A 23131-nucleotide genomic window follows, 5' to 3' on the forward strand; every position below is an offset into this window, starting at 1 on the left:
TATATACACATTTTTTATAAAGAAGTTTTTTAAAGTTATTTTTTTAAATGTATCATTTGCTTTTATGAATATTAAAACAAATTTCTGTCCATATAAATGGTGGCTAATTGAGGAGTCGAAGAAAGATGCTAAATGCCAGTTAGCGTATTTAAAAATCCAATAACAAGACTTTTAAAGCTGATTGTGTCACATTGTTTATCACATGAAATCCTGTTAAATACGGTACAGATCAGTGTTTTAATGTGACAAAGTGTGCTTAAGTTAAAGGGATAAGAGCACCTTTTTTTAAAAACTGATTTATGCTAAGTTGTGCGATTCGATGTGTTAATTTAAAGACCTGCTCGTTTCAGGGGAAGATTGTAGCTCAGGGTCGCCTCCTGCTGCAGGATACGTTCATGGTGTCCGACCCAGACGGCAGAATGAAGGAGAGGAGGGTGTTCCTGTTTGAGCAGCTGGTGATCTTCAGTGAGCCCCTGGACAAGAAGAAAGGCTTCTCCCTGCCAGGCTTCCTCTACAAGAACAGCATTAAGGTTGATGAGGCTACAAGGCAAATTAAAACCATGTAAAGTTGGTTAAGCTGGATGTTAAGGCGGCTTTCCTGTTATCCAGGTTAGCTGTTTGGGTCTGGAAGAGAGCGTGGAAGGAGATCCCTGTAAGTTTATCCTCACTTCTCGCTCAACCAGTGGGACTTTGGAGTCCTTCGTGCTTCACTCCTCCCATCCGGGGGTGTGTGAGGTTTGGACGCTTCAGATCAGCCAGATACTGGAGAGCCAGAGGAACTTCCTCAACGGTAAACCCTCAGTCAGACACTCGGGTTGTTGGTGTTTGCTGGTGGAGCTCTTCTCTCTTTTTTTTTTTGTTTCTTCATGGCCTCACAGCTCTGTCTTCCCCAGCAGAGTACCAGAGGAACCACGTGGGCAGCAGCGTGGGAGCTCAAGGAGGAGGCATCAGTGGCGCGTCTCCTGCAGTTGGAGGCGGAGTCTCCCAGAGCAGCGCCGTCCCATCTGGCACTCAGGGCGTCTCTCGACGGCCCTCCAAGATTCCTCAGCCTTCCCGTCTGCCTCAGCCTCTACGGCACCACGCTGGGGCCGATGGAGAGGGCCCCAACAAGATGTTAGGTACGAACCCCCAGTCTGTATTCAGGAAGTTTTTATTTCTTTTTATTTTCATGGTACATTGAAGGCTGTGACTGAGGTGTGAGTTTTGCTCGGTTGTGATCCAGGTCTGTCTCCTCGTCCTGCTCCCCTGCTTCCTCCAGGGGGCAGTACGCAGGGCAAGCGTCCTTCCCAGACCGTAGAGGAGCAGACACAGACCCACACACCCGCCAACACTGTAGCCTCTGTTCCTCGAGCCACAGTGGGGCCTCTGCCTTCCAAACCGCGGCCAGGAGCCATGTCTCCAGCCGCACCCGCTTTCGGAAAGGAAGCCGTTCCTCCTCCCCCTCCCAGCCCGGGTCAAAAGGCTGGATCTGGGTTTTGGAGCTCTATGCCAGCCTCTCCAGCCAGCAGGCCTGGCTCGTTCACCTTCCCAGGGGAGGCAGGGGAGACCCCGGCCCGTCAGACCACGACCGGCTCTGGGATTCAAGCCCACAGACACTCCACGCACAGCAAAGAGGCTGATCGAATGAGTACATGCTCATCTGCGAGTGAGCAGTCCATCCAGTCCACCCAGAGTAACGGGGTAAGACCAGCCTGCGCTGCCCAGCGCTGACTGCACTAACAGAGGCCGAGGGAAGCCTGGCGTGTCCTGCTGCAGCAGCACTACTAATCTGCTCCCACTAAGCACCTCTCTACTGCTTTAGATCACTTCTCACGACAAAATCCTTCGAAAGTTTCAACTCTTTCTAGGAGAGACTCCTCACTAAATGATCTCTTTGGGCTTTTCTTTCCCCGACTTTTGTGATCTACCAAAGCTTAAACTAACAATCTTCCTTCCTCTTGGCTGCCTGCTGTCTTCATGGTGTGTGACTGAACTTACTTTTCCTGCAAACTAACAATCTGACGTTTGTGGTTCCTTCACAAACGTACTCGGATCCTTTCATTCAGCCTAACGCTCCCCGTCTCATCTTTGGCCATTTCCTGCAAAGGCAGCTGGAGAGGGAATCTTTAGGGTTCTTTTGGGTGAAAGAAGTTGATTCTATTAAAAAAACAAGTCATCTTTCGTTTTTTGTCAGTTTTCTTTAGCAGTTTCATAACCGTGTCTTTTTTTTCCATTGTTGCACAGAGTGAAAGTAGCAGCAGCAGTAGCGTATCCACCATGTTGGTGACCCAGGACTACATGGCCGTGAAGGAGGATGAGATCAGCGTCAGCCAGGGCGAAGTGGTCCAGATCTTGGCCAGTAACCAGCAGAACATGTTCCTGGTGTTCAGGGCGGCCACTGAGCAGGGCCCCGCCGCCGAGGGCTGGATCCCCGGGTTTGTGCTGGGACACACCTCAGCCGTCGCCTCCGACTCCTCCGACGGGCCCATCAAGTAAGACGTCTTCCTTCCCTGACCTGAGCAGTCTTTCTCTGCTGTCCAGAAATGTGCGAGCTCAACCCGTTGGTGTTTGTAGTTGCAGCAGGAAGGCTTCGTCTTGGCACACATCTCTGCGCATACGCAAGAAGTCTGAGAGGAAGGAAAAGGAGGCGAAGAAGGAGACCAAGCTGGAGAACGGTTACAGGAAGTCCAGAGATGGAATGACCAACAAAGTTTCTGTAAAGGTGAGTTTTTGAAAATCAAAGGACAGCTGTCATTAGAAGATGACTTTCTTTATCTGACCCTTCTTCTGTTTTCACAGCTTCTAAACCCAAACTACATCTACGATGGTAAGTGTTGACTTTGGTTTTTACTTCTATCGATGCTTCTGACAGGAAGCCGTTGGATTCATTCAGGCTTCTTCTCTGTTTTCATCAGCTCCCCCAGATTTCCTGGTACCTCTGAGTGACGTGACCTGCGACAATGGTGAGAGCGTCACCTTACGATGTAAGGTTTGTGGTCGACCCCGCACCACCGTCACCTGGAGAGGACCTAACGACAACAACCTCACCAACAACGGGCACTTCAGTATCGCCTACAGGTCAGAATCACAGAGCTATAGCCACACCTGTAAGAACGGCACGCTAACATTTTATAACCAGCCAACATCATGAAGAGAAATTACAACCAATCACCTTTACTGTTTTATAAGGCTTTCACATCCCGCAGAGTTTAATCTGTAGCAGTAGACCGGTTCTCTTCTTCTGGTCTTTAGTTATGTCCATACCAAAAAAGTTAAAAAACAATCCACTGGACTTTGTTTCCAAGTTTAAAGACGTTTCGCTTCCCATCCAGGAAGCTTTTTCAATTCAAAATGTCAGAATTAACATGCTTAGAAAATGTGCAAATTAAACTAGAAGAACGGGTCCATCCCTTAGGAATGGGGAGTCATTTTGGGTTCTTTGTTAGCCTGCAATACCCGATACTGATCTATGCCTCTGAAAGGGAAGTCGCTATACAGGCCAATTGTTGGCTTGGCTGCCCAGGCCAGATGTTTTGTCCCCTGCATGGGGGTGGGGGGGTTGAAGTGATGGCGGGAAGAAATCATTTCTATTGCTGCATTGTAGGTTTTTTAGAGCTGAAACCTGAGTCCCTCCCCCTTCTGTTTAAGGTTGGTTTTTCTTTCTTAACATAAATGGCTTCCTTCACACCCCTTTCAAACCACCTGTCTTCTTTGTCCAAAATGTGAACATTCTGGTCCTCAAATGACTGTCCCTTTTCCTTAAGGTGCAGGTGGACAGCAGGACAGTTTTTTATATAAAGCTTTGAACTCGATGCTAATTCTGACATTTTGAATTGAAAAAGCTTCAACTTTTTTGGAATGACTGTGACCTGGATGACTAAGAATCTTCACTAGCATTTAGTTATAGCTGTTCTAACAACCCTAATATGTTTTCAGATTTCTTTTAGATATATATTCTAAACAATTTTTAAACAGACTGTGGATAAGACCAATTAAGGTCGGCATTTATTGTTTTTATACAAATAAAACAATATATCCAAGACTGGAACAGGTTGTGCACAAACTCCAATGCTAAGCAGGGAGAACGTTAGCCAAAGACATCTGTGCTACCTCTGGGGGAGCTGCAGAGATGCAGCCACTCAGGTTGAGCCACCCAGTGGGCCTCCTCATCTTACCTCTTTCAACCAGGATGTCCTCTCTTGAAGCAGGAGAACAGTTTTAATCCTGCTCAAACAGAAGTAGCCATAGCTCCCGTTCAGCTTTCCATAATTCTAAACCACATGGACTCACTGTGGAAGGTCCAGGTCTGCCATGCTGAGTTGAAACGAGCAGATGGAAGCTCCTCCTATTCGATGATGGTGAAGGGATGACCTTGTTTGGTCTTAGGCATTACTGGCAAAATGTCAAGCAAGCAAAAACACGTAAATGAGGCAAATAAGTGTGTTTGAGTGAAAGATGGTGTCTTACTCTAGTTTGCACCAAAGTGGATTTTCTGCTGATAGAGGGCGAGGCAGCTGTAAACACTTTTTCATCAATCAATTGGTTTAGCAATGCTCTGAATAAGAGAGATCTTTCTATTTCAAGGATGGTGGAGCCAAACCACAAACACTATGATTGCACGTTTTTGTTTTTTTATAACCAATGTTTTTCTAATTAATTCTGTTTTTATAATCAGTGATTCGGGGGAAGCAACGCTGCGGATAATCGGTGCAGCCTCCGAGGACGATGGTGTTTACACTTGCATCGCGACTAACGAACTGGGCAGCGTGACGTCCTCAGCTAGCCTCAGAGTGTTAGGTAAGAGAGTAAAACATTCTATCGTTCATCATCGGTGTGAAGAATGACGCTGACGCCTGTCCTTGACTTTCAGCCGTGTCCACCGATGGACTCAGAGTGAGCTGGAAGGACAACTTTGAGTCTCAGTACACCGAGGTGGCCGAACTCGGAAGGTAATTTACCTCAACAGAGACGTTTGATAGGAAATCTTTTTTCCTACCTGTGTGTAAACAGCAAAACATAAAAACCCGTTTTTCTTCTTCAGGGGTCGTTTCTCTGTAGTCAAACGCTGCGATCACCGGGGCACTAAACGTACGGTAGCCGTCAAACACGTGAACAAGAAGTTGATGAAGAGAGATCAGGTGACTCAGGAACTCAATCTGCTTCAAAGACTGCAGCACCCTCACATAGTGAGCCTTGTCGACACGTTTGAAACCTCCAGCAGCTACGCTATAGTCCTGGAGATGTAAGTACCAATATATTGAGCTTTAGACGTGCTGCTCCTGGGTCTGCTGCATGACGATGGTTTGTTATTTCAGGGCCGACCAGGGCCGTCTGCTGGACTATATAGTGAGCTGGGGGAACCTGACGGAGGAGAAAGTGGCCTCCTACCTGCGCAGCGTTTTAGAAGCTTTACACTACTTGCACAACTGCAGAATAGTTCATCTGGACGTAAAAGTAAGTTCCCTAACAAATTCAATACGCTGAAATGGATGTCATGTTAAGTAATACTATAGTCTCTCACTATACAAGATCAAACTTCAATATAACTTTGGGTGAATCAAACCTGTGAAACATGATTGTTTTATAAACATTTATGACAGGTTGAATTTTTAAAAATAGAACATTGGCTGGGGAATCCAGGTTGAGTTTTCTCCAGCACTCAGCTGCTTAGCATAGCAGGGACACTGCAGCGGTGCTCCACACCCCCAGCCTCTTCAGGCATCTGGAAGTTCCTTTAACTCAGGAGAAATATTGCAGGACAGTTTGTTTTTGCAGCAAACTGGCTCCAAAGTTAGCCTGATTCGGGCCCTTGGCTTGTGGCCCTCCATTATGGGGTCTTTGCAATATGGGTCTCAGGAGAATCTCAAATTAGGGCCCCGTCCACACGAAGCCGAACCCTGACCTAAACGCACAAATTTTTCACCAAACCAGCCTCTCATCCACACGAAGCCGGCGTTTCGGGGGTCTGTAAACGATCATTTTTTTATTCAGCCTTCAGAGTGGGAAGATTTCGAAACGCCGTTTTCGTGTTTCCATCTTTACGCCCTAACCGCATATTTTTTTTTACACGCATGCGTCATAGCGTCGCCTCTACACACGCATGCGCGACCAGTATCACAACAACAATGGCGCCGTTGCTGCTAATGCTACTCACCCTGCTGTCTGGCTTACAACAGAATCTTCTTCTTCTGGAATATCTCCAGGAAGAACAGAGCAATATCGACGACATAGTTCAACGCCTGAATTTGACTGAACCACGAAAATGGACCCGCAGGGCAACCATGTATAAATATTAGTGCGCATGCCCAACATTTCGTCGCTTATTTTTGCTTTGGCACCACAGCGCCACTTAAAGGCCTGGCATACATTTTGCAGCGTTTTCATGCATTCGTGTGGACGCTCACATTTATTTTACGTCTCCGTCTTTACGACAAACGTTCTGGAAAATATTAGCGTTTCGTGTTCGTTTTGACTTCGTGTGGACGGGGCCTTAGAGTCTGTGAGTTGATCCTCTTTGTCCCCGAGCACAGTGGGGAGCAGGATGTGCCTGTAGGAGTATCTTGTGAGAGAGCATTTGCTGGTTGGAGATTGATGATGCAGAACAAACTGCATCTTCCTCAGTCGATGATCAAAGTTCATATCAGCATGGCTATTGGTACCCAGAGTCCAATAATGGCTGAACAATAGTTAAAGCCACCTAAATGAAACTTTCTTTTTGATTTGATCATGCCTTTACAGTATGCCACTACCAGGTCTGAATGTCTAAGGATTAAAGTTTGTTTTATTATTTAGTTGCTATTCAGAAGTATTAGTTTGTGAGCAGCTATTTTAAAGTTTTGCAACAGTTTTCTTTTTGTTTTGAACTGATAACTGGAGTTGGAGACCTGCTCCGTTAAACAGGCTTCCTATTTCCAGCTGGATTTTTAGAGGCGTTCCTTTAAAGCTCGTCTAACAGGATCCAGAGATTCCCTCATAATTAGCCCCATTAGACCAGATTCTCTGTCTCCATAAAACTAAAACATCCCCATAGAATCAATTGTGAGATTATTTCCTTGTAACAGTACAGATTTAATGGTTTGTCTTCTCTGGTTCCAGCCTGAGAACCTTCTGGTGGCTCATAACGCCAGCGGCCAACCTGTGGTCAAACTCACAGACTTCGGAGATGCTGTCCAGCTCAACAGCGCCCTCTATGTTCACCCTCTCCTCGGGAGCCCTGAGTTTGCTTCCCCTGAGCTGGTTCTGGGGGAGCCCGTGTCGCTGACCTCTGACCTGTGGAGCCTGGGAGTGGTGACCTACGTGCTGCTGAGCGGCGCCTCTCCCTTCCTGGACGAGAGCGCAGAGGAGACGTGCCTCAACATCTGCAGGTTGGACTTCAGCTTCCCCAGGGATTACTTCCACGGCGTGAGCCAGGCAGCCAGAGACTTTGTCTGCCTGCTGTTAAGGACCGACCCCAGCAGGAGGCCGCCGGCCGGGCTCTGCCTCCAGGAACCGTGGGTGCAGGCCCCTCAGGGTGACGGTCGAGGCCGAGGAGAGAGCTGCCTGGACACGGCGCGCCTCATCTCCTTCATCGACAGGAGGAAACACCAGACGGACGCGCGGCCCATCGGAGGAGTCAGGAGCTTCATCCAGAGTCGTCTTCAGTCTCAGACCTGATCCTTTGATTTCCTCTGATCGCTGGAGACGAAGCAGGAGAACGCCTCAGTCCGTACGCTGATCTTAACCTCCTTCACATCACTCAGAAACGCTGTAGTCCTGCCGGCAGTTCAGCTGGAAACTACGGAGCTTCAGAGGCCCAGAGAACATCACCAAACAAAGGAAAGGATGCCCTCGTCTACTGCTGCTTGCTAACGTTTTCTACTTTACAACGAACAAAACAAACATTAATATAGTAACTTATTTTCCTTCATAGGAGTTAAAGCTGATTAGAGGAGCGGTTTGAACGAGCCTCGATAGTCGGCATCGACGTTTTGTTTATTCTTTTACACTCAAACTGTACCCGACACTTTGGAGAAGCAGCTCTATGTTATAGAAACAATATATTTAAAAAAAAACTCTCTTTGTTTTAAAGTTAAAAAGGAAAAAAGATGGCTGCGCTGCTTCAGGCAGTGCTCTGATGGTTGTGCTTACACCCATCGTCGTAAAGACGCCACGTTGACCTTGCTGCACTGTCTGCACCTGGAAGGAGCAACGCTAACCCCCCCCCCCGATCAAAAGTCGCAGATAACGACAAGTTTAAGCCTTACCCTGTAAATAATTCTGCCTTCTCTCCGCCCACATTCACCCTCCTGCTTCGGGACGCCGGACCGTCACAGCCTGGGCGGCGGCAGCGGTCGCCACGGAAACCAAGTGAATGTGGAGAAATCTTTCCGTGTAAATGCACTCACCGTATGTTCTGTTTGATTATCATGTGCAATGTTGCGGCTTTAAGGTTTTTATGCAACTATTTATGAAGACATCTGTCGTACCTGTAATGACTGTAGAGAAAAGCATGTACCTGGTACTGCGAGCACTGCTGGTAGTTTGTGTTTGACTGTGGAGTGTCTGACCGCCAGGCCGCTCTAGGCTCACAATCTACAATCATATGATGATATTACAGATTTTGGTTCGATCAAAACTAATTTAACACATTTTGTACTGTATGCCTGTAGTGTTGGTACACCAAAGTTGCTCTAGCTTTATAGTACTTAAGAAAAAAAAAGGTTTTATTGCAATATGTTTAGGTAATCAATGACCTTTTGAAATGATTGTTTACAGAAATAAAACTCAAGGAGTGTCGGATGAACTCCTGGTTTAATCCCCTTTTGTTCCTTTATAAATAGACTGAAGGAGAACAGAAACTAGATCTTTAATTAACTTAATTAGGAGGCAAATGATTTTATTTCCTTGTGTTCCTAACTTGCTGCCAAATTATTTCTTCTATAAATTTGTGTTATAACTATAAAAAATGAAAGTGAGGGAAGGCTGATCTCTCCTTTTAGCTTTTGATTCTGTGATATAATTGTGTACAGGCCGTTAAAAACAAGGAAACTTGGACTGGATACCTCAGTTTTAGTTTTTCCACCTTTTTTGTTGCATTTGTTTTTATTTGTTTGATCATTTTACATGTTTGAGGCAACATTGTGGGATTTTTTTTTTTTTATCTTTGCATGTATATTTCTTTGTACAGCTCCTAATATTCTCTCCTGTAAATATTCCCATTTTGTCATCAGTTATTTGAAAATTAAACATAATGAACAAACATGACCCGCTTCTTTTTCACACTTTGTCACAATCGCAAGCTCTGACATATGAATAATATTACATTTTTATCAAGCTATCTTTAATCTAATGTCCCTATGAGGATTTAAAACTAGTGATTGTCGTATCAAGCTTTCCAATCTACTGCTTTACCTAAAGGTTCATTCATTGCTCACTACTGACATCTGCTGCTTCACCGACGCTATTACAGTCATGTTTCAAAAATAAGAAATATCTGCAATATTTTATATTTATTTGTTAGTCTTGTATAATTACTTTTTAGTTAAAATTATTTATACCAAAAATAATCATTCTAATATGCTGACTGTTGCAAATGTTTTAGTTTGTCATGGACTGATTTTTTTGGGCTGCATGCCAAAAAAAATGTAAACACTCCCTGGACTTTGTTTACCAAGTTTGAGGATGTTTTGCTTCCCATCCAGGAAGCTTTTTCAGTTCAAAATGTCCGAATTAGCGTTGAATTCCAAGCTTTATATTCTAGCCCAAAAACCTTGTTTTTTCTCAGAAAACATGCAAATTGAAGTGGAAGAAAAGGTCCAACCTTAGCAATGGGATTTGTTGAGGTCTTTGTTAGCCTGCAATACCCGATACTGGTCTACGCCTATATTAGACCGCATGCTTTGTAGCGTTGTAGGAAAAAATCTATTTGGCGATATATTGTGATTGTCGGGTGCCCGATATAATATTGATCTTTTAGTTCCCATTATCGACTTAAAGAAGCTAAACATTTTAACCTAAAACAGTTTGGGAAAATGGGCTACCTTTGCACCGCGTCGTCGAACCCTTTTGCTGCGCGACGCAGCCCCACATCTGTTGTCGAGGCAGTCAGAGTGGAAGACGTGGACCGACTTAAACCGCAAACAACTGAAAGTTCAATATCTTCTGATGAACACATACAGCACTTTTTTATTTATACATTTAGTTTTGATAGCTCACAAAAATGTCGCAATATATTGTGATATTGCAAAATCAATATAATGAAAGTCTGAGACTTTCATTACTGATCAAACAACAAAATGTCAACATTTCTAACTAATGAGTATTTGGTTGTTATTTTCATTCAAGAATAGGACTTATTTTACGCTGTGGTATGAGGCGGTTTCTTCGTCGGCTGTTTTAGACAATTTAAACATTAGATACGATATTTATTGTGAATCATGTTTACTGCACTGGAAAGAATCAAAATCTAGATAAGTCATTTTTTTCTGCATTTGTTCTTGGATGGAGGAGGTAAAAGAGACATTTTTCCAATGGAATAAGACAATTTACACTTAAAATAAGAAAACATTTTTATCTAATTATCTTATTTTAAAAGTAAAAATACTCATTCCATCAAATTCACTCAAATTAAAGGTAAGTACACTTAATTTAAGGAATATTTACTTATTTCTAGACAGTTTTTCTAGTCTGTAGCTGTGCATTGAAAACCCGGCTATCCCATCAAACAGGCTATGAAAAAGTAGTGGCAGCATCATGCTGAGGGGAAGCTCTTCTCAGCAGAGCTCGAAAAGTCAGAGAAGATAAAAGAAGGTGAGTATGGCCTGGAAGGAAACCTTAAGAGTCTGCAAACGAAGTTTGACTTTTTGTTAAACAAGAACCTAAACATCCAGCCAGAGCTACAGGAGAAGGGTTTAGATAAAAGGAAAACAATAAAAGACTTGCTGGAAAGATGGTTCTGCTACAATATTTAAGGATATCAAGGGATATGAACATTTTGCACCACATGGTAATGCTAGACTTTATGCATGCAGGATTGTATCTGCATCAGCATTCTATGCCTGCAGAAATGCAGGCATAGAATGGCTGCAGATAACTACATCACATTCACAGAGGTACTGTAGGGGAATAAAACAGCAGAGAATTTAAGAGAAAATAAAACCTAAAGTGATTTAGACCCATTCTTGAAGTTTTTCCCTTTTAACATTTCCCTCCTTTTTAAGCCAGTTAAATAATAATAAGAAGTAAACCGAGAGGCTATAAAGACAATTTACAGTCATCTTTGAGAGGAAATCCTGTACAGGGACTCTAAGAACAGATGGCAAATAAAAGAAAAAATAAATAAAACTACCAACTATTACATTTGTGATATAATCAGAGAAAGAAATCGAGGTATAGAATGTTTTTTTAGCAGTTAAATTACCCCAAAATTTAACACTAACCTAACAAATGGTAACTCTGCCATCTAGTTATCAATAATCAATGTTTAAAGAGTAGTTTTATATAAACACACAGAGGAATGTTGGAAACTGCCTCAAGTTTTCTCCCTTCTGAGCTCCCAAAGAACCTGAAATCCTTTTAAACGGGTTTTGATCAACATTTTTTTTAGCGGCCTTTAAGATTAAACCTTTAAAATGTAACTTATTATTGACTCAATTAAAGGAGGTTTAAATTTGATCGTTTGGAGATAAAATTGTGGTGAAATCCTATTTGATCTGTTTTGGACTAATGCTAGAGATGAAAACAGAAACCAGATCATGTTTTGTTTTGTTTTTTTGTGACAAGCTGCTGATAATAAAGTGCATAAAAAATACTTTGCTTCTGTTAAAAGTTTCTGTAACTCTTTGGTTAATTTTATATGAGTCAGTTTATTTCATACCTTTTTTTTGTTGACTTTTGTTCCCTGTTTTAGTAAAATTACTTTATCAAGCCTTTTCTAACATTCAACAGTATAAAATCAGTGATCAAAGTATATTTGATGTCGTTTCAGGTCAATATCTCTATCAGCCAATTCTCAATCTGCATTATCTGTATCACATATAATCTCGTGGCATTTTATTTACAAGGAAAATTCAACCAAATCACACAGATTAGTTAAAAGTTTTCTAAGTAAAATCAGCTGATTTTATCCAGTCACTGACTGATTGCTCTTTCTGAATCAGCTAAATAAAACACTGTAATAAACATTTTGGTCTGTTCTGTTTATTCGCCACATTCTTTCTTTCTGCAAATACATTTCTAACTTTCTATATAATAACTTAAAGTGTTAATTGATCATGTTTTTTTTTTTTTTTCTTTAAATTTAATCTCTTTTTGGTCAGTTAACTATAAAAACCCTGCTTTGAGGTTAGATAAGGTCCACAACAATCATCTCTAATGTTTAGACTCATTTGCCAAGAGGTTTTCTCAACAATGGGGTCGTTCATGCATTTAATGATGCACAACCCTCAGAGCTGATGACCAACATATAAAGAGTTCAGATGAGGTAAAGAAACGGACAATGTGTCTAATAATAATATTCCTAGCCTCCAATCTTTTTACTTTTTGTTAGATTTTAAAACCAGAGAATTCAGTATATTTTTCTGAGATTTGAATACAGACCAACAGGAAGTGGTGCATATTTGGAAAGTGGTTTCTAATTGGTAGAAATATGGAAATTGTCCTACTTGGTCAGTTGTTTATAGAAACATATTTCCTAAATCTGTTTTCTGAACTCCTATTCTTATCTATATATATGTTTCCAGTATTTTTATTCTCATTACACCGTCACAAGTACAGAGCAACGACTTTCACTCACTGCATTTAACCAATCCCCTATGGGGAGCAGTGTGGGGTGAAGGGTCTTGCTCAGAGAGCCAGAGTGGCAGACTGTGGGAGTGGGTTTCAAACTCACAACCTCAGGTTCCAAGCCCTATTCCCTCACCACTAGGCTGCTGCTCATGTAGTGCAGTAGCTCTGAGGATTACTGTCATATTAGAACCACGACTACAATGTTTCACTGACGCTTTAGGAGACGGATTTACAAAGAGTCTACCCAAATGGTGAAGGAAAAAAAAAAATTTAAAGTTATATTTTTTGTAGCATATATATATATTTTTTTAAATGTAGAAGATTTTGTTGGTTTTACAGGTTGAAATCTTTTAGGTTTTGTGTGGGGAGTGGCTGCCTAGTGTTTAGGGCATTGCACTTTAAATACTCAGGTTCTGAGTTAAAGCTCAGACTGCCACTGTGGGTCCCTGAGCAAGACCCTTAACCCCCCCACTGCTCCCCGCGCGCTGCACAACGGCAGCCCACTGCTCTCCAAGGGGATGGGTTAAATGCAGAGTGTTTACTGTATTTTGTTGCTTTGTACTTGTGACAGTGTAATGACAAAGTTGAATTCTATTCTTTTTGCACGTTTCAAGAATGAAGTAGAGATTTGTTTCTTGACTTTGACTAGGCCATTTTACCTCATAAATCCACTGGAGCTCCTGTAGTCTGAGCTCCTGTAGTCCTGCTGACAGGTAAACATCCATCCACGCCTCAAAAGTCTTACTTTTATCTAGGGCTGCAACTAGCGATTATTTTGCAAATAGATTAATCTGTTGATTGATTAATAATCAGATAGCCAAGGATATTTTACAAAATTAAACCAGGTGAAACTCAAACTTTTCCACTTCAGTTCTGGAAAGAGCATATTGACTGACAAAAGTGATGTTTTTTCTATATCTTAAATGCTAAATGTTTTTTTTTTTTTTTGCAATTTTGATATAATTAATGCTCTAAGTGGGTCACTCGTCAGCTAAAGGCATGTTTTACAGTCTCTATACTCAATTTAACGATTAATGGATTGCTAAAGTAGTTGACAATTATTTAAATAATCGATAAATCACGATTAATCCAATTAGTTGTTTCAGCTCTACTTTGATCAATTCTCCCACTGACAAGTTTCTCTGTCCCAGCAGAAGAAAAATCTCCCCAGGATAATGCTGCCCACACCATGTTGAATCAAAGGCATGGTTCTTTTTTTTTTTAATCTACATTAGAAACCATCCCGCCCACTTCCACCTGCAGAGGAGTAACACAGAAATTCAGCCATATTTGGTTTATAGCAATTTTGTCTTTTATTCTAATTTCCAATAAACAGAGAGTATATCAGTCCCTTATTTGTACAAAAATACCTGAACAGGATACAATGTAGATCCAGGAGTCTCAGAGACAAAAAATGAAGCAAAGCCATATGAGGGGCGTGAAGGAAAAACAAAACAAAATTTACCATTTTCATTTTCTTTTTTTTTTTCTGGATTCCCTGAAATGTTTATTTTGACTTCAGCTTATTTCGACTCAAACCCGACATTAACACACAATCATTTCAACTTGCATGAACTCTTAAAGTCTCCCAAACTTCAAAGGGACGCGTGGCGGAACGCGACGATCGGACGGATAGCCGTTAGGGACCGTTACCGTGTAGAAAGAGGCACCTGCTGAAAAAAATTAAGAAACAGGATCTAACAACTTATCTATACAGATTAGAAAAGGAGTATATGGATATAAAGAAATGCCAAAAAAAAAAAAAAAATCCTCTCCAGCTACAGCTTATGATTGAACTACAGGTAGTGAAAAAGTATACAAAAAGCTACTAGTGAGATCACCATGGATTCACTGGTAATGTGTGCTCTCCATGTAAACCCCCTCTGTGTGAGTGGAACATCCTAACATTTACTGGAGATGAGATAGAGAAGGGGTGTTTTTTTTTATGTGGCATCAGAGCTGGATACTCTGACAGCCTGTCAGCTTATATGCACTAATGTTCAGAAAAAATATCCAGTTTGATCACAAAAATCAACAGAAAATAAAACCATGAAACTTAATACTGTATATACTGTGGTGCATATGGCAAACATGTCAGCATACATGCAATCAAGTCATTAAAGATAAAAATACATTGATAAATCTGCCTTAGATCTATGACATCACGAGTGAAAGCGCAGCACCCCCATACATAGTGATCTGTGACCTAGGTACAGTGTTAGATCTACTTCTCCGTAGCTTCACATCCTTAGAAAAAAGCCGACACTGGAAGTTTGGATTCTGATAGAAGAAATGAAAATACTTGGGCTTGTGTAAAAGGACTACATGGCAGCACAGTGATAAAGAAAGGCAGCAGGAGACGTGGGTTTGTGTTGCTCCTCTGTGACAGACCGCTACTTCACCAGTAAGGATGCTGGAATGCATTTCTGCAAAAATATACATGCCCCTTAAACTTTTGCGCATTTTTGTCAAACATTTGAAGAAGACCAACCTTCATTTGCTCTGGTAGATTCAACGGCAGCATGTTTCCCAAACAAACAACGTCCTAGTCAAAGCCCAGACCTGGAACTGATTAGGGGGACTCCTCAACATGTTTTTAATATATTTTTTTAGGGGTGTTGGAGTAAAGGTAGGCGATAAACTGTTTGCTATCCGAAAATAAAATGTTTCTAATTCACATATATATTTATGTAAAGAACATTTAGTGTGAATACTTTTCCCTGCACATGATCTCCTTTCTTATTTATCTCCATAGATTCACTTGACCTTAGCCAGCTGACAAGCAGGAGCAAATAGAGCATCAACATGTGTATAAAATCCTAGCTTATCAGCTGGATACAGGTGAGTGAGGCGGCGTGGCGGTTCCAGCGTGGTCCAACCCCTGGAGACAGCGGTGCCAGAGTGGCCTGACCAGTGGAACGCAGCGTTCAGCTGACTGCTGTGGCTTCTATTCTGTTTTTATCGGACTAACTTTTGGTAATTTAATTTTGGGAAACTGAACAATAAGATTGTCTTTTACTTTTAGATATTGCTGGAAAAAAATGGCAGCAATCATGGAAAGTTGGAAGTAAGCAGCAATGGAAACGGTTTTGTTGGATCATGAAATGAATGACAAACTGTCTCAGCTCCTTCTTCCACTTATTTAGAAAATATGAAACCTGTTTCATTATTTATCGTGCTACATTTTATTATAACAGCCTCTCCTCTCACTCTGATGGTGTCCAAATGTTTTATTTATGGTTTATGTCAGAATAGTTGTCCGTCTCTGCTGCCGTTTCTATGTTGATCCCATCGGTTTATAAAAAAAGAAAATATTTCTTATATATAATGGTGCTACAATCAAGGGTACAAAAAATGCCTTTTGGAAAGTAAAACTAACATTTGGTATTTTCTGATAAAAAAAAATATGTATATATATTCTGACTTTATTTTTTTTATTGGGGAAATCAAGCCCTTTTTGATTGTGATTTGAAGGAAATTCAATGTGTGCAAGGAGGTTAAATTCAACAGAGAAAAAGCCCTTTGAATATATGCTGGAAACAGTCTAGACATCCTATGAAGACCCCAGTTTTCTGCCAGCGGAATAAAAAAGGACATAACTTTTATAATCTTTACCGTCTAATAGACCAACAGTCCAGTTACAGCCATCATGGCCAGTTATTAACACTTTATATAACCGCCTTACAGAGAGAGGCATCACTAAACCCTTTCTCCTATAAAGATCCTCTCTTCTTCAGCTCATCCAGTCAGTCTTATCTTTACTCTAGAAACCATTTCTGTATTGATTTATAGGTGCTGGATCAGTATGTTTTTTTTTTCAATGATCTATAAATTTCCTGGAAGATATTTTATTAAAAATGTTTAAAAGTTCAAATGTCCTCTGTCATATTTTACATGCTGTGTTTCTTTTACCATTTTTGTTTTCCCCACCAACCCCCAATTCAAGCTCATCTGCAACCTCATCATTAACACCATGATAGCATTTAGGATATTATTAGTAAAGATTAAAACGTGGCATAATTGGCTTCTTCTCTTGTGTTTCCTGTATGTTTGTATGAATCAGGCAGATGTGAGTCGTCCTGTTTAATGTGACCAGAACCCTTCATCAGGAGGAAAACACTGAGCTGCATAAAGGACTGAAGGATGCTGCAGTAAATTGTTAGGTGATTTCACTGAATTCATCAATTTTATGACGCAAGTCTGTTTAATATGGAAGTCCAAAAGTGCCCAAATTCAGAAAAAAAAAATCATTAAGGAGATTACTTATTATTATAAAATAATTTAATTAAATACAAAAGAGGCACACATTTATTCAAATTTTAATTCAATCAGAAATATATTTTGGTTTAAAAAAAAAGTCTTTATTCTTTTCTTATCAAATGAGTTGAAAGCATCTGGAATTTGTTTTTAAGGTCGGCCACGGCAACATTTAAAGAGCGTTTCAGCACCCTGCAGAAGAAATACTTGAATAAATACTTATTTTAAATACGTTTCACATAAATACTTGTGTATTTTATAAGGGAATTAAATGTTTAAATTATTTTTTGAACAACTTTTATTGTAATAAAATCTAAATTAGTTTAATGGTTCATTTATGACGTTTTGGCACTTTTGGAGATCAACACATGTCAGTTAGGAGTTCTTCAAATCTGGCTTAATGTTAGAATCCATGCAGTGCATGTAAACACGCCCACGTTCACTTGTGCTGCTAAGTTCATGTAATTTACTTCAAAAGTTTCTAACATGTACGTGAATTTGGAGGCTAAAGATAAAGCTGCTAACTTAGCATGGAAAATATCACTGTCTAAAAAAGCTACTGAAAGAAATAGCAGAAATGGAGATAAAATTCAGGACAAAAAAAAAACTTGAATTTTTCGCTCAAAATATTACAGAAGTAACAGAAATGAGATCTGGAAACTTTGTATAAAAAAAAAAAAAAAAAAAAAAACGTGCCTTTTCATTTCTGTGTAACTTAAATATAAGTTTATATCTCAAGAGTAAAATTCAAGCTTTTGTTCAACTTAAATCTCTGATTATTTTAATAAATTTACAAGCGTAAATAAAAAAAAACACGTCCATATCTAGCATACAGCTCTAAAAGTGGCAAAAAATATAGCAAACGAGATAATTTCCCAATATCTAGCTCTATCCCTCAACATACTGGTTCACAGAATCACTCACCATGTCCTTCCAGCCCTCCTCCAATCCCAAACTTCTCACTGTATGTGCATTTTTAGATAGCTTCTTCAATTTCAGACACATGGCTCATCATTTTCACTTAAGGCAAAGTGAAGCTCAGTCGACCACGAACGACCGAGCCCACGTTTCAAGTCATTTGTTCAAATTCCATATTTAAAGTTAAAAAAAAAAACAAAAGAAAGTTACGAGAGTGCTTTTGTTGCTTTGTAGGAGGGAAGAGTGGTGAGAACCCGAACGGGACCGCTCCAACCACCATCAGAATGATTCAAATGTGCAAGCACTGAACTCTGATTAGACTCAGGAAAAATAAAAACATTCAAAGACAGATTCACCCACAAATATAACCCTTTTGATTAAAAAAACAAAAAAAAACAACGAAATGGTAGAAGCTTGGGGGGGGTTGGGGATACTTTTTTAAGGAGTCTATAAAATAGTCTTCCTCCTCTTCCTCAGAGTCTAGAGGAGCTGCAGCTGGTTCAGGAGCACATTCATTCATCGCGGTGGTGCGGGTGTTGGTGCTGCGAGCTACACGGAGGTCTGAGGAGCTTCCCAAAGCCCTCTGATAGGAGCTGCACTATCAGCTGCATCTCTGCTCCCACGCCGCTGTCGTCCAATCAGAGCTGGTGGAATTTCACATGCACGCTTTGCAGAGCGGAGGAGAAAGAGGAGGCAGCTTCATTTAGCTAGAGAGCCGTTGTCTGTCCGCCCAGGAGTGCAAAACTAGTTCTGCATTGAATCGACATGAATAAAACAGCATTAAATGACATCAAGTAATTAACTCTACAAGAGAGGCGTGTTACGGCCTTCCTGATTAAACATTCCTCTGTCCTTTTTTTTTTTTTTTTTCTTTTTAGCAAACCCTCGCCGCTGCTCTGCTCATCGCGCCTTCGGCCGCTTCCTTCCGTTCCGACTGTTGTCCGAGCTGCTGTGGAGGAGACGGGCGCACCAGAAAGGGGGTGTTGTGGATAGGTGTTGAATGGGGGAGGGGGGGCAGCTTATCCAGACTGGACTGCACAGGTTGAGAAACTCCTGGATCCCAGAGGTTCCCGTCCATCCCTGATAATCAGTGAGGAAGTCAGAGGGTGGTGCTCCCTGCCCGCCTCAGGGGTGAGGGGAGCTAGGGTGGGGCGGGCACCACAGCTTATCCGGCCTGGAGGTGGGGGATGGCTGGGGGGAAAGGGGGGGTTTGACGATTCTGAGGCAGGGGTTCATTCAAGACCCTCAACCCTCCAGCTGTAAAGACGTCGCTTTAGTGGTCTTGTGTTCTCACAACTTTTGGTGTTTAACAAATCTACCGGATCTCCAGGAAACATCACAGGAGCTGGACAACGATCGCACAACGCGTCCAAAACCGCCACGAGCTAGGGACCGCCCCGCTCACCTCCCAAAACAAGGGTCTTCCTTTTCTCTCTCTCTCCTTAACCCCACCGAGTTGGTAAAGGGGCATGGGGTGGGGGTGGGGTCGGTGTTGGGGAGAGGGTTTATTTTAATCTGATGTGCAAAAAAAGGGGGGGGGGGCGCTGTGTCGGGTGGGTGAAGTGTCACAAGGCCACAGCGGTGCAGGGGTGTTTGAGCTTGCAGGGCAGCACTCCTCTGTTGAGCTGGTAGAACTCCACCAGGTGGATCAGGTCCGTGAACTTGGTGGCGCCGTCATCCAGGCTGAAGAACACCTGACCGTCCTCCTCAACCTTCAGGAGAAACAACTCAATCTCATTTATTTGTAAAAAAACAACAAAATAAAAAAAAATCAGATAATAATAATTGGATTTAGCTCATTTAAACATGCAGTTCTTCCAATTATGCTAACTGCTAACAAAGCACACTAAAGCAGTTCAAAATCAAGAGTTTATTCTGTGTTAAAGGATAACAATAAAACACAATGGCTGCTCTCTTTCACCCACAGAGTGACACTGGATCTGATGAGGCACTAAAAAGTCAAATATACTAAATTTCTTAATCAATCGCAGTGCTCTAATGTAAATTGATTGAATCTGTTTGAATTATGACTTAAATTTTGATCAGAGGACGGACCTGCAGGAAAGAAAGGCGACCAATCAAATAGAACTCCCATAAAAAAAACATTTGTTCATCTTAAAGTAAAGTAAGCCAACGTTCATCCTGATAGTGTTTGCTTAGTTTTTTTTCCCCCCTGAAAATAATTTTTTGCACCAGGTGCCATCAGCAGATATTGGTTAGACATCGTCTCCATCTGCTGGCCGTACTAATGCACAATTTTCTTTCCTAATTGCCCCCCCATACAGTCACACGTACTCTTTCTCTTAAATTATATAAAATGTCCCTTTTGTCACATTAAAATCATAAAAATATATTCCATCATAAATTGTTGCAACGGACCAAAACAAATGGATGGAAAATATGTGAAAAACCACATTTATACCCATTTTGCGCTATGTCGCCATCAGCTTTGCTGAAATGTTGCCAAATTGTCACTAAATGTATTTAAAATAAGAAGAAAAAACAAAAAGAAAACTACTCCTAGGTCTTAACAGACCAAGATATGCAAATTGATGCCTATTTTACTGATGATGGGACCTCTGAAAGTAATTATTTACAGAGGTGATTCTGAGGATTTTGTTTATATACAGAAGAAGACCAGTATGCACCACTTTAAGCTGATCTTACAAAATAATGAAGTAAGACATTTTGCATTTTCGGAATTCAATATAAAAATGTTCAAATCCATCAAAAACAGACATGTAGAAACGTGCATCTTGGGTTTGCAGCACGTACGATCCACATACGGAGGCCTTTGTCCTCGATGCGGCCGACCCGGGTTCGAATCTGACCTGTGGTGCTTTCCCGCATTTCTCTCCCCCTCTCTCATGCCCCCCTTCCTATCAGCCTATTGTCGAAAAAAACGAGCCACTTGGCCGCAAAAACTCAAAAAAAAAAAATAAAAAATAGACACGTGCATCTTAACATGAAACATCCGAAGCATCGCTGCCGTGTTTCCTGCTTTTCTTTACTGACCGGTAGGATCTGGAAGTGCTTAATCTTCTGGTGGTGGCACAAGGTGAGCACAAACGCCTTGGGGTTACTCTGACTGTCCCGCAACAGGAACAACCTGGCAGGAAAGACAAAATAAATGACAGGAAAAGTTTATTTATTCCATGAGGAGTGGGATTCCCACACAGACCAAACGTGATGCTGCAGAGACGGTGGGAAGATATTAACTGTGATGCTTGGCAGATAATAACAGCATTTTGCTTCCACATGCATTAAAACTAAATATATCAGCCGTTCCCCCACTCACCCGTCCACTTGGCCTTGCTGTATGATCATCTTGTGAGCTTCCTCCCTCATGATACGACCGTGGAACCAGACCTGTGTCCTGTGGATCACTGGAAGGAAAAAAAAAAGATTTGTTTCCCCCTACTGAATAACAATCTACTACAGATATATTTGGTACTGGGATTGAGTTTAGGCTGGCTGGATTATGTTTACATTTCCAGGTTGGTGGGAGTACCTGAGCTCAGAGAGGAGGGGTGCAGGGGGCTGGGGCTGCCCAGGACATTCATGCGGTGGGTTCTTTTCTGTAAAAATAAAACATCACATTAAATGCACGATTCTATAGGTTGATTTCCTTCACTTTGAAGCTTTAGACCAGAGTCCACAACCTTTACAATTTATTTTAAATAGTTTAACAAAGAAAGATGTTACTTGAATTTAATAAATATCAACCAGAGGTTATTTGTCCTTTTTAAAGAATCACCACTTTAAATATCTGATTTTAAAATGAGATGAAATACAAGGAAAAAGGGAATAAATACATTTAAATGGGTTGATGAAACAGCTGCAGCTGTGAGCTAACCGCAGATTTCTCCTCCTTTGGTCTCAAAATTATGACCTCGGTTTCTTTTTTATCCAGTTGTAGAAAATGATTGTGCATCTACACATTAAACTGTTCTACATCAGACCTTTCAGATAATTAGAAGGTGAAAGTGCTTCATAGGATTCTTTCTGAGTTCAATGAGGAACCATTACAGGGAGAAAAGTTTGGCTGTTGATATTATGAAAAGTAGGAATAACCAGTGGTGGTTCTAGACTAAATTCACCAGGGGGGCCGGGGGTGGGGCCGTTGTTTTTAATGGGGATACAGAACCAAAATAATGAAAAACCTGGTTGTATCTTAATATGGTTGTAATCATGATATAATCATGTAATCATGATAATTTAAATAATTCTTGAATCAATGGATATAATCATATGACTTATTTAGTAAGACACAGCAAAAAGTCATCTAAAATGTAGAAACTTCCTAAAATGAGGTTAAAAAGTGGCTAAAAAAGATGATTGCCAAAGAAAATTGTATTTTTCCCTTAAAAATAAGATATATATATATAAAATGTTTGAAATAAGAAGATGGATTTTTTCTTTTAAAGTGAAATCATCTTATTACATTAGTAAATTGTCTTACCTACCCACTCAAATTGAGGCAAAATACACCCCTTTTTAAGAACATAGATTTATATTTCAATTTTTTGTAGTGTATGTTTCAAGTACAGGGGCCTTAAGAGGGGCCAGGATCAGTTCTCCAGGGGTGCTGGCCCCTGTTGGCCCCTGCCTAGAACCACCTATGGGAATATCTGTTGGAAGCACTCAGGAGGCAGATTTTGGTTTTAATTTGAAGAAATTAAGCATTTTCTTGTTTAATGAGAAACTTTGCCACTAAACTCCAACATATAAAACCTGTTAGCTGTATAACTTGCTTTTATTCTGGGCGCTCTACAGCTATCAGGGTTCAGCTGAGGGCCTTCTCTATACGATTCTATGACCGTAAACAGTCGTTTGAAGAAATCTCCCGTCAGCATTGTGCCGTGTTTGTTCTAAATTTCAAACATAACCCTGCACTGACTGCTTTCTCCAGCCAAACATGTTTATAAGCCATGTTTCTTTAATTGCTCATCACTAAACACTGGCCCAGGCCTGGCGCCAGCATGAAAACACTGAGTGATGCCTAATGGGGGGGCGGTTAGATTGGTGTGGAAGTTTACTCTCAACCAGAAGAAATCTCTTTCCCACAGGTTTTAAAATTAAATCTCACTTCATCCCCAAATTAAAGTCCTACTTAAAACATGAACCAGTTCTCATTCATTCATCAATATCTTGTCTTTGCTAATTATGACAAAGTATATCATTTATATCATGTCAGCCTACTTTTATACAT

At 41.0% G+C, this 23131-nt stretch overlaps 2 protein-coding genes across 8 annotated transcripts in view; one reads left to right on the forward strand and one right to left on the reverse strand.

Annotated features, from left to right (window-relative positions):
* LOC107091851 (triple functional domain protein) overlaps positions 1-9205 on the forward strand; it is a 118890-nt gene extending 109685 nt beyond the window's left edge. For 2 of the 3 annotated variants that reach the window (XM_015386017.1, XM_015386019.1), the window contains 13 exons: positions 351-530; positions 610-790; positions 894-1118; positions 1223-1680; positions 2224-2471; positions 2554-2701; positions 2779-2806; positions 2895-3057; positions 4655-4776; positions 4850-4928; positions 5021-5221; positions 5295-5433; positions 7075-9205. In XM_015386017.1, the coding sequence (XP_015241503.1) occupies positions 351-530; positions 610-790; positions 894-1118; positions 1223-1680; positions 2224-2471; positions 2554-2701; positions 2779-2806; positions 2895-3057; positions 4655-4776; positions 4850-4928; positions 5021-5221; positions 5295-5433; positions 7075-7632 (2730 nt within the window). In that variant the 3' untranslated portion in view covers positions 7633-9205. The remainder of the gene's footprint in view (positions 1-350; positions 531-609; positions 791-893; positions 1119-1222; positions 1681-2223; positions 2472-2553; positions 2702-2778; positions 2807-2894; positions 3058-4654; positions 4777-4849; positions 4929-5020; positions 5222-5294; positions 5434-7074) is intronic. The other variant, XM_015386018.1, reaches the window with a different exon arrangement.
* Positions 9206-16296: 7091 nt separating this feature from the next.
* The window catches only part of LOC107091852 (growth factor receptor-bound protein 10-like), a 79055-nt gene continuing 72220 nt past the window's right edge, over positions 16297-23131 (reverse strand). For all 5 annotated transcript variants that reach the window (XM_015386023.1, XM_015386020.1, XM_015386022.1 and 2 more), the window contains 4 exons: positions 21431-21497; positions 21218-21305; positions 20935-21028; positions 16297-19631 (listed from right to left, as the gene is read on the reverse strand). In XM_015386023.1, coding sequence (XP_015241509.1) covers positions 19485-19631; positions 20935-21028; positions 21218-21305; positions 21431-21497 — 396 coding nt within the window. In that variant the 3' untranslated portion in view covers positions 16297-19484. The remainder of the gene's footprint in view (positions 19632-20934; positions 21029-21217; positions 21306-21430; positions 21498-23131) is intronic.

The sequence above is a fragment of the Cyprinodon variegatus genome, unplaced genomic scaffold (assembly GCF_000732505.1).
Source record: "Cyprinodon variegatus isolate N-32 unplaced genomic scaffold, C_variegatus-1.0 Scaffold354, whole genome shotgun sequence".
Lineage (NCBI taxonomy): Eukaryota > Metazoa > Chordata > Actinopteri > Cyprinodontiformes > Cyprinodontidae > Cyprinodon > Cyprinodon variegatus.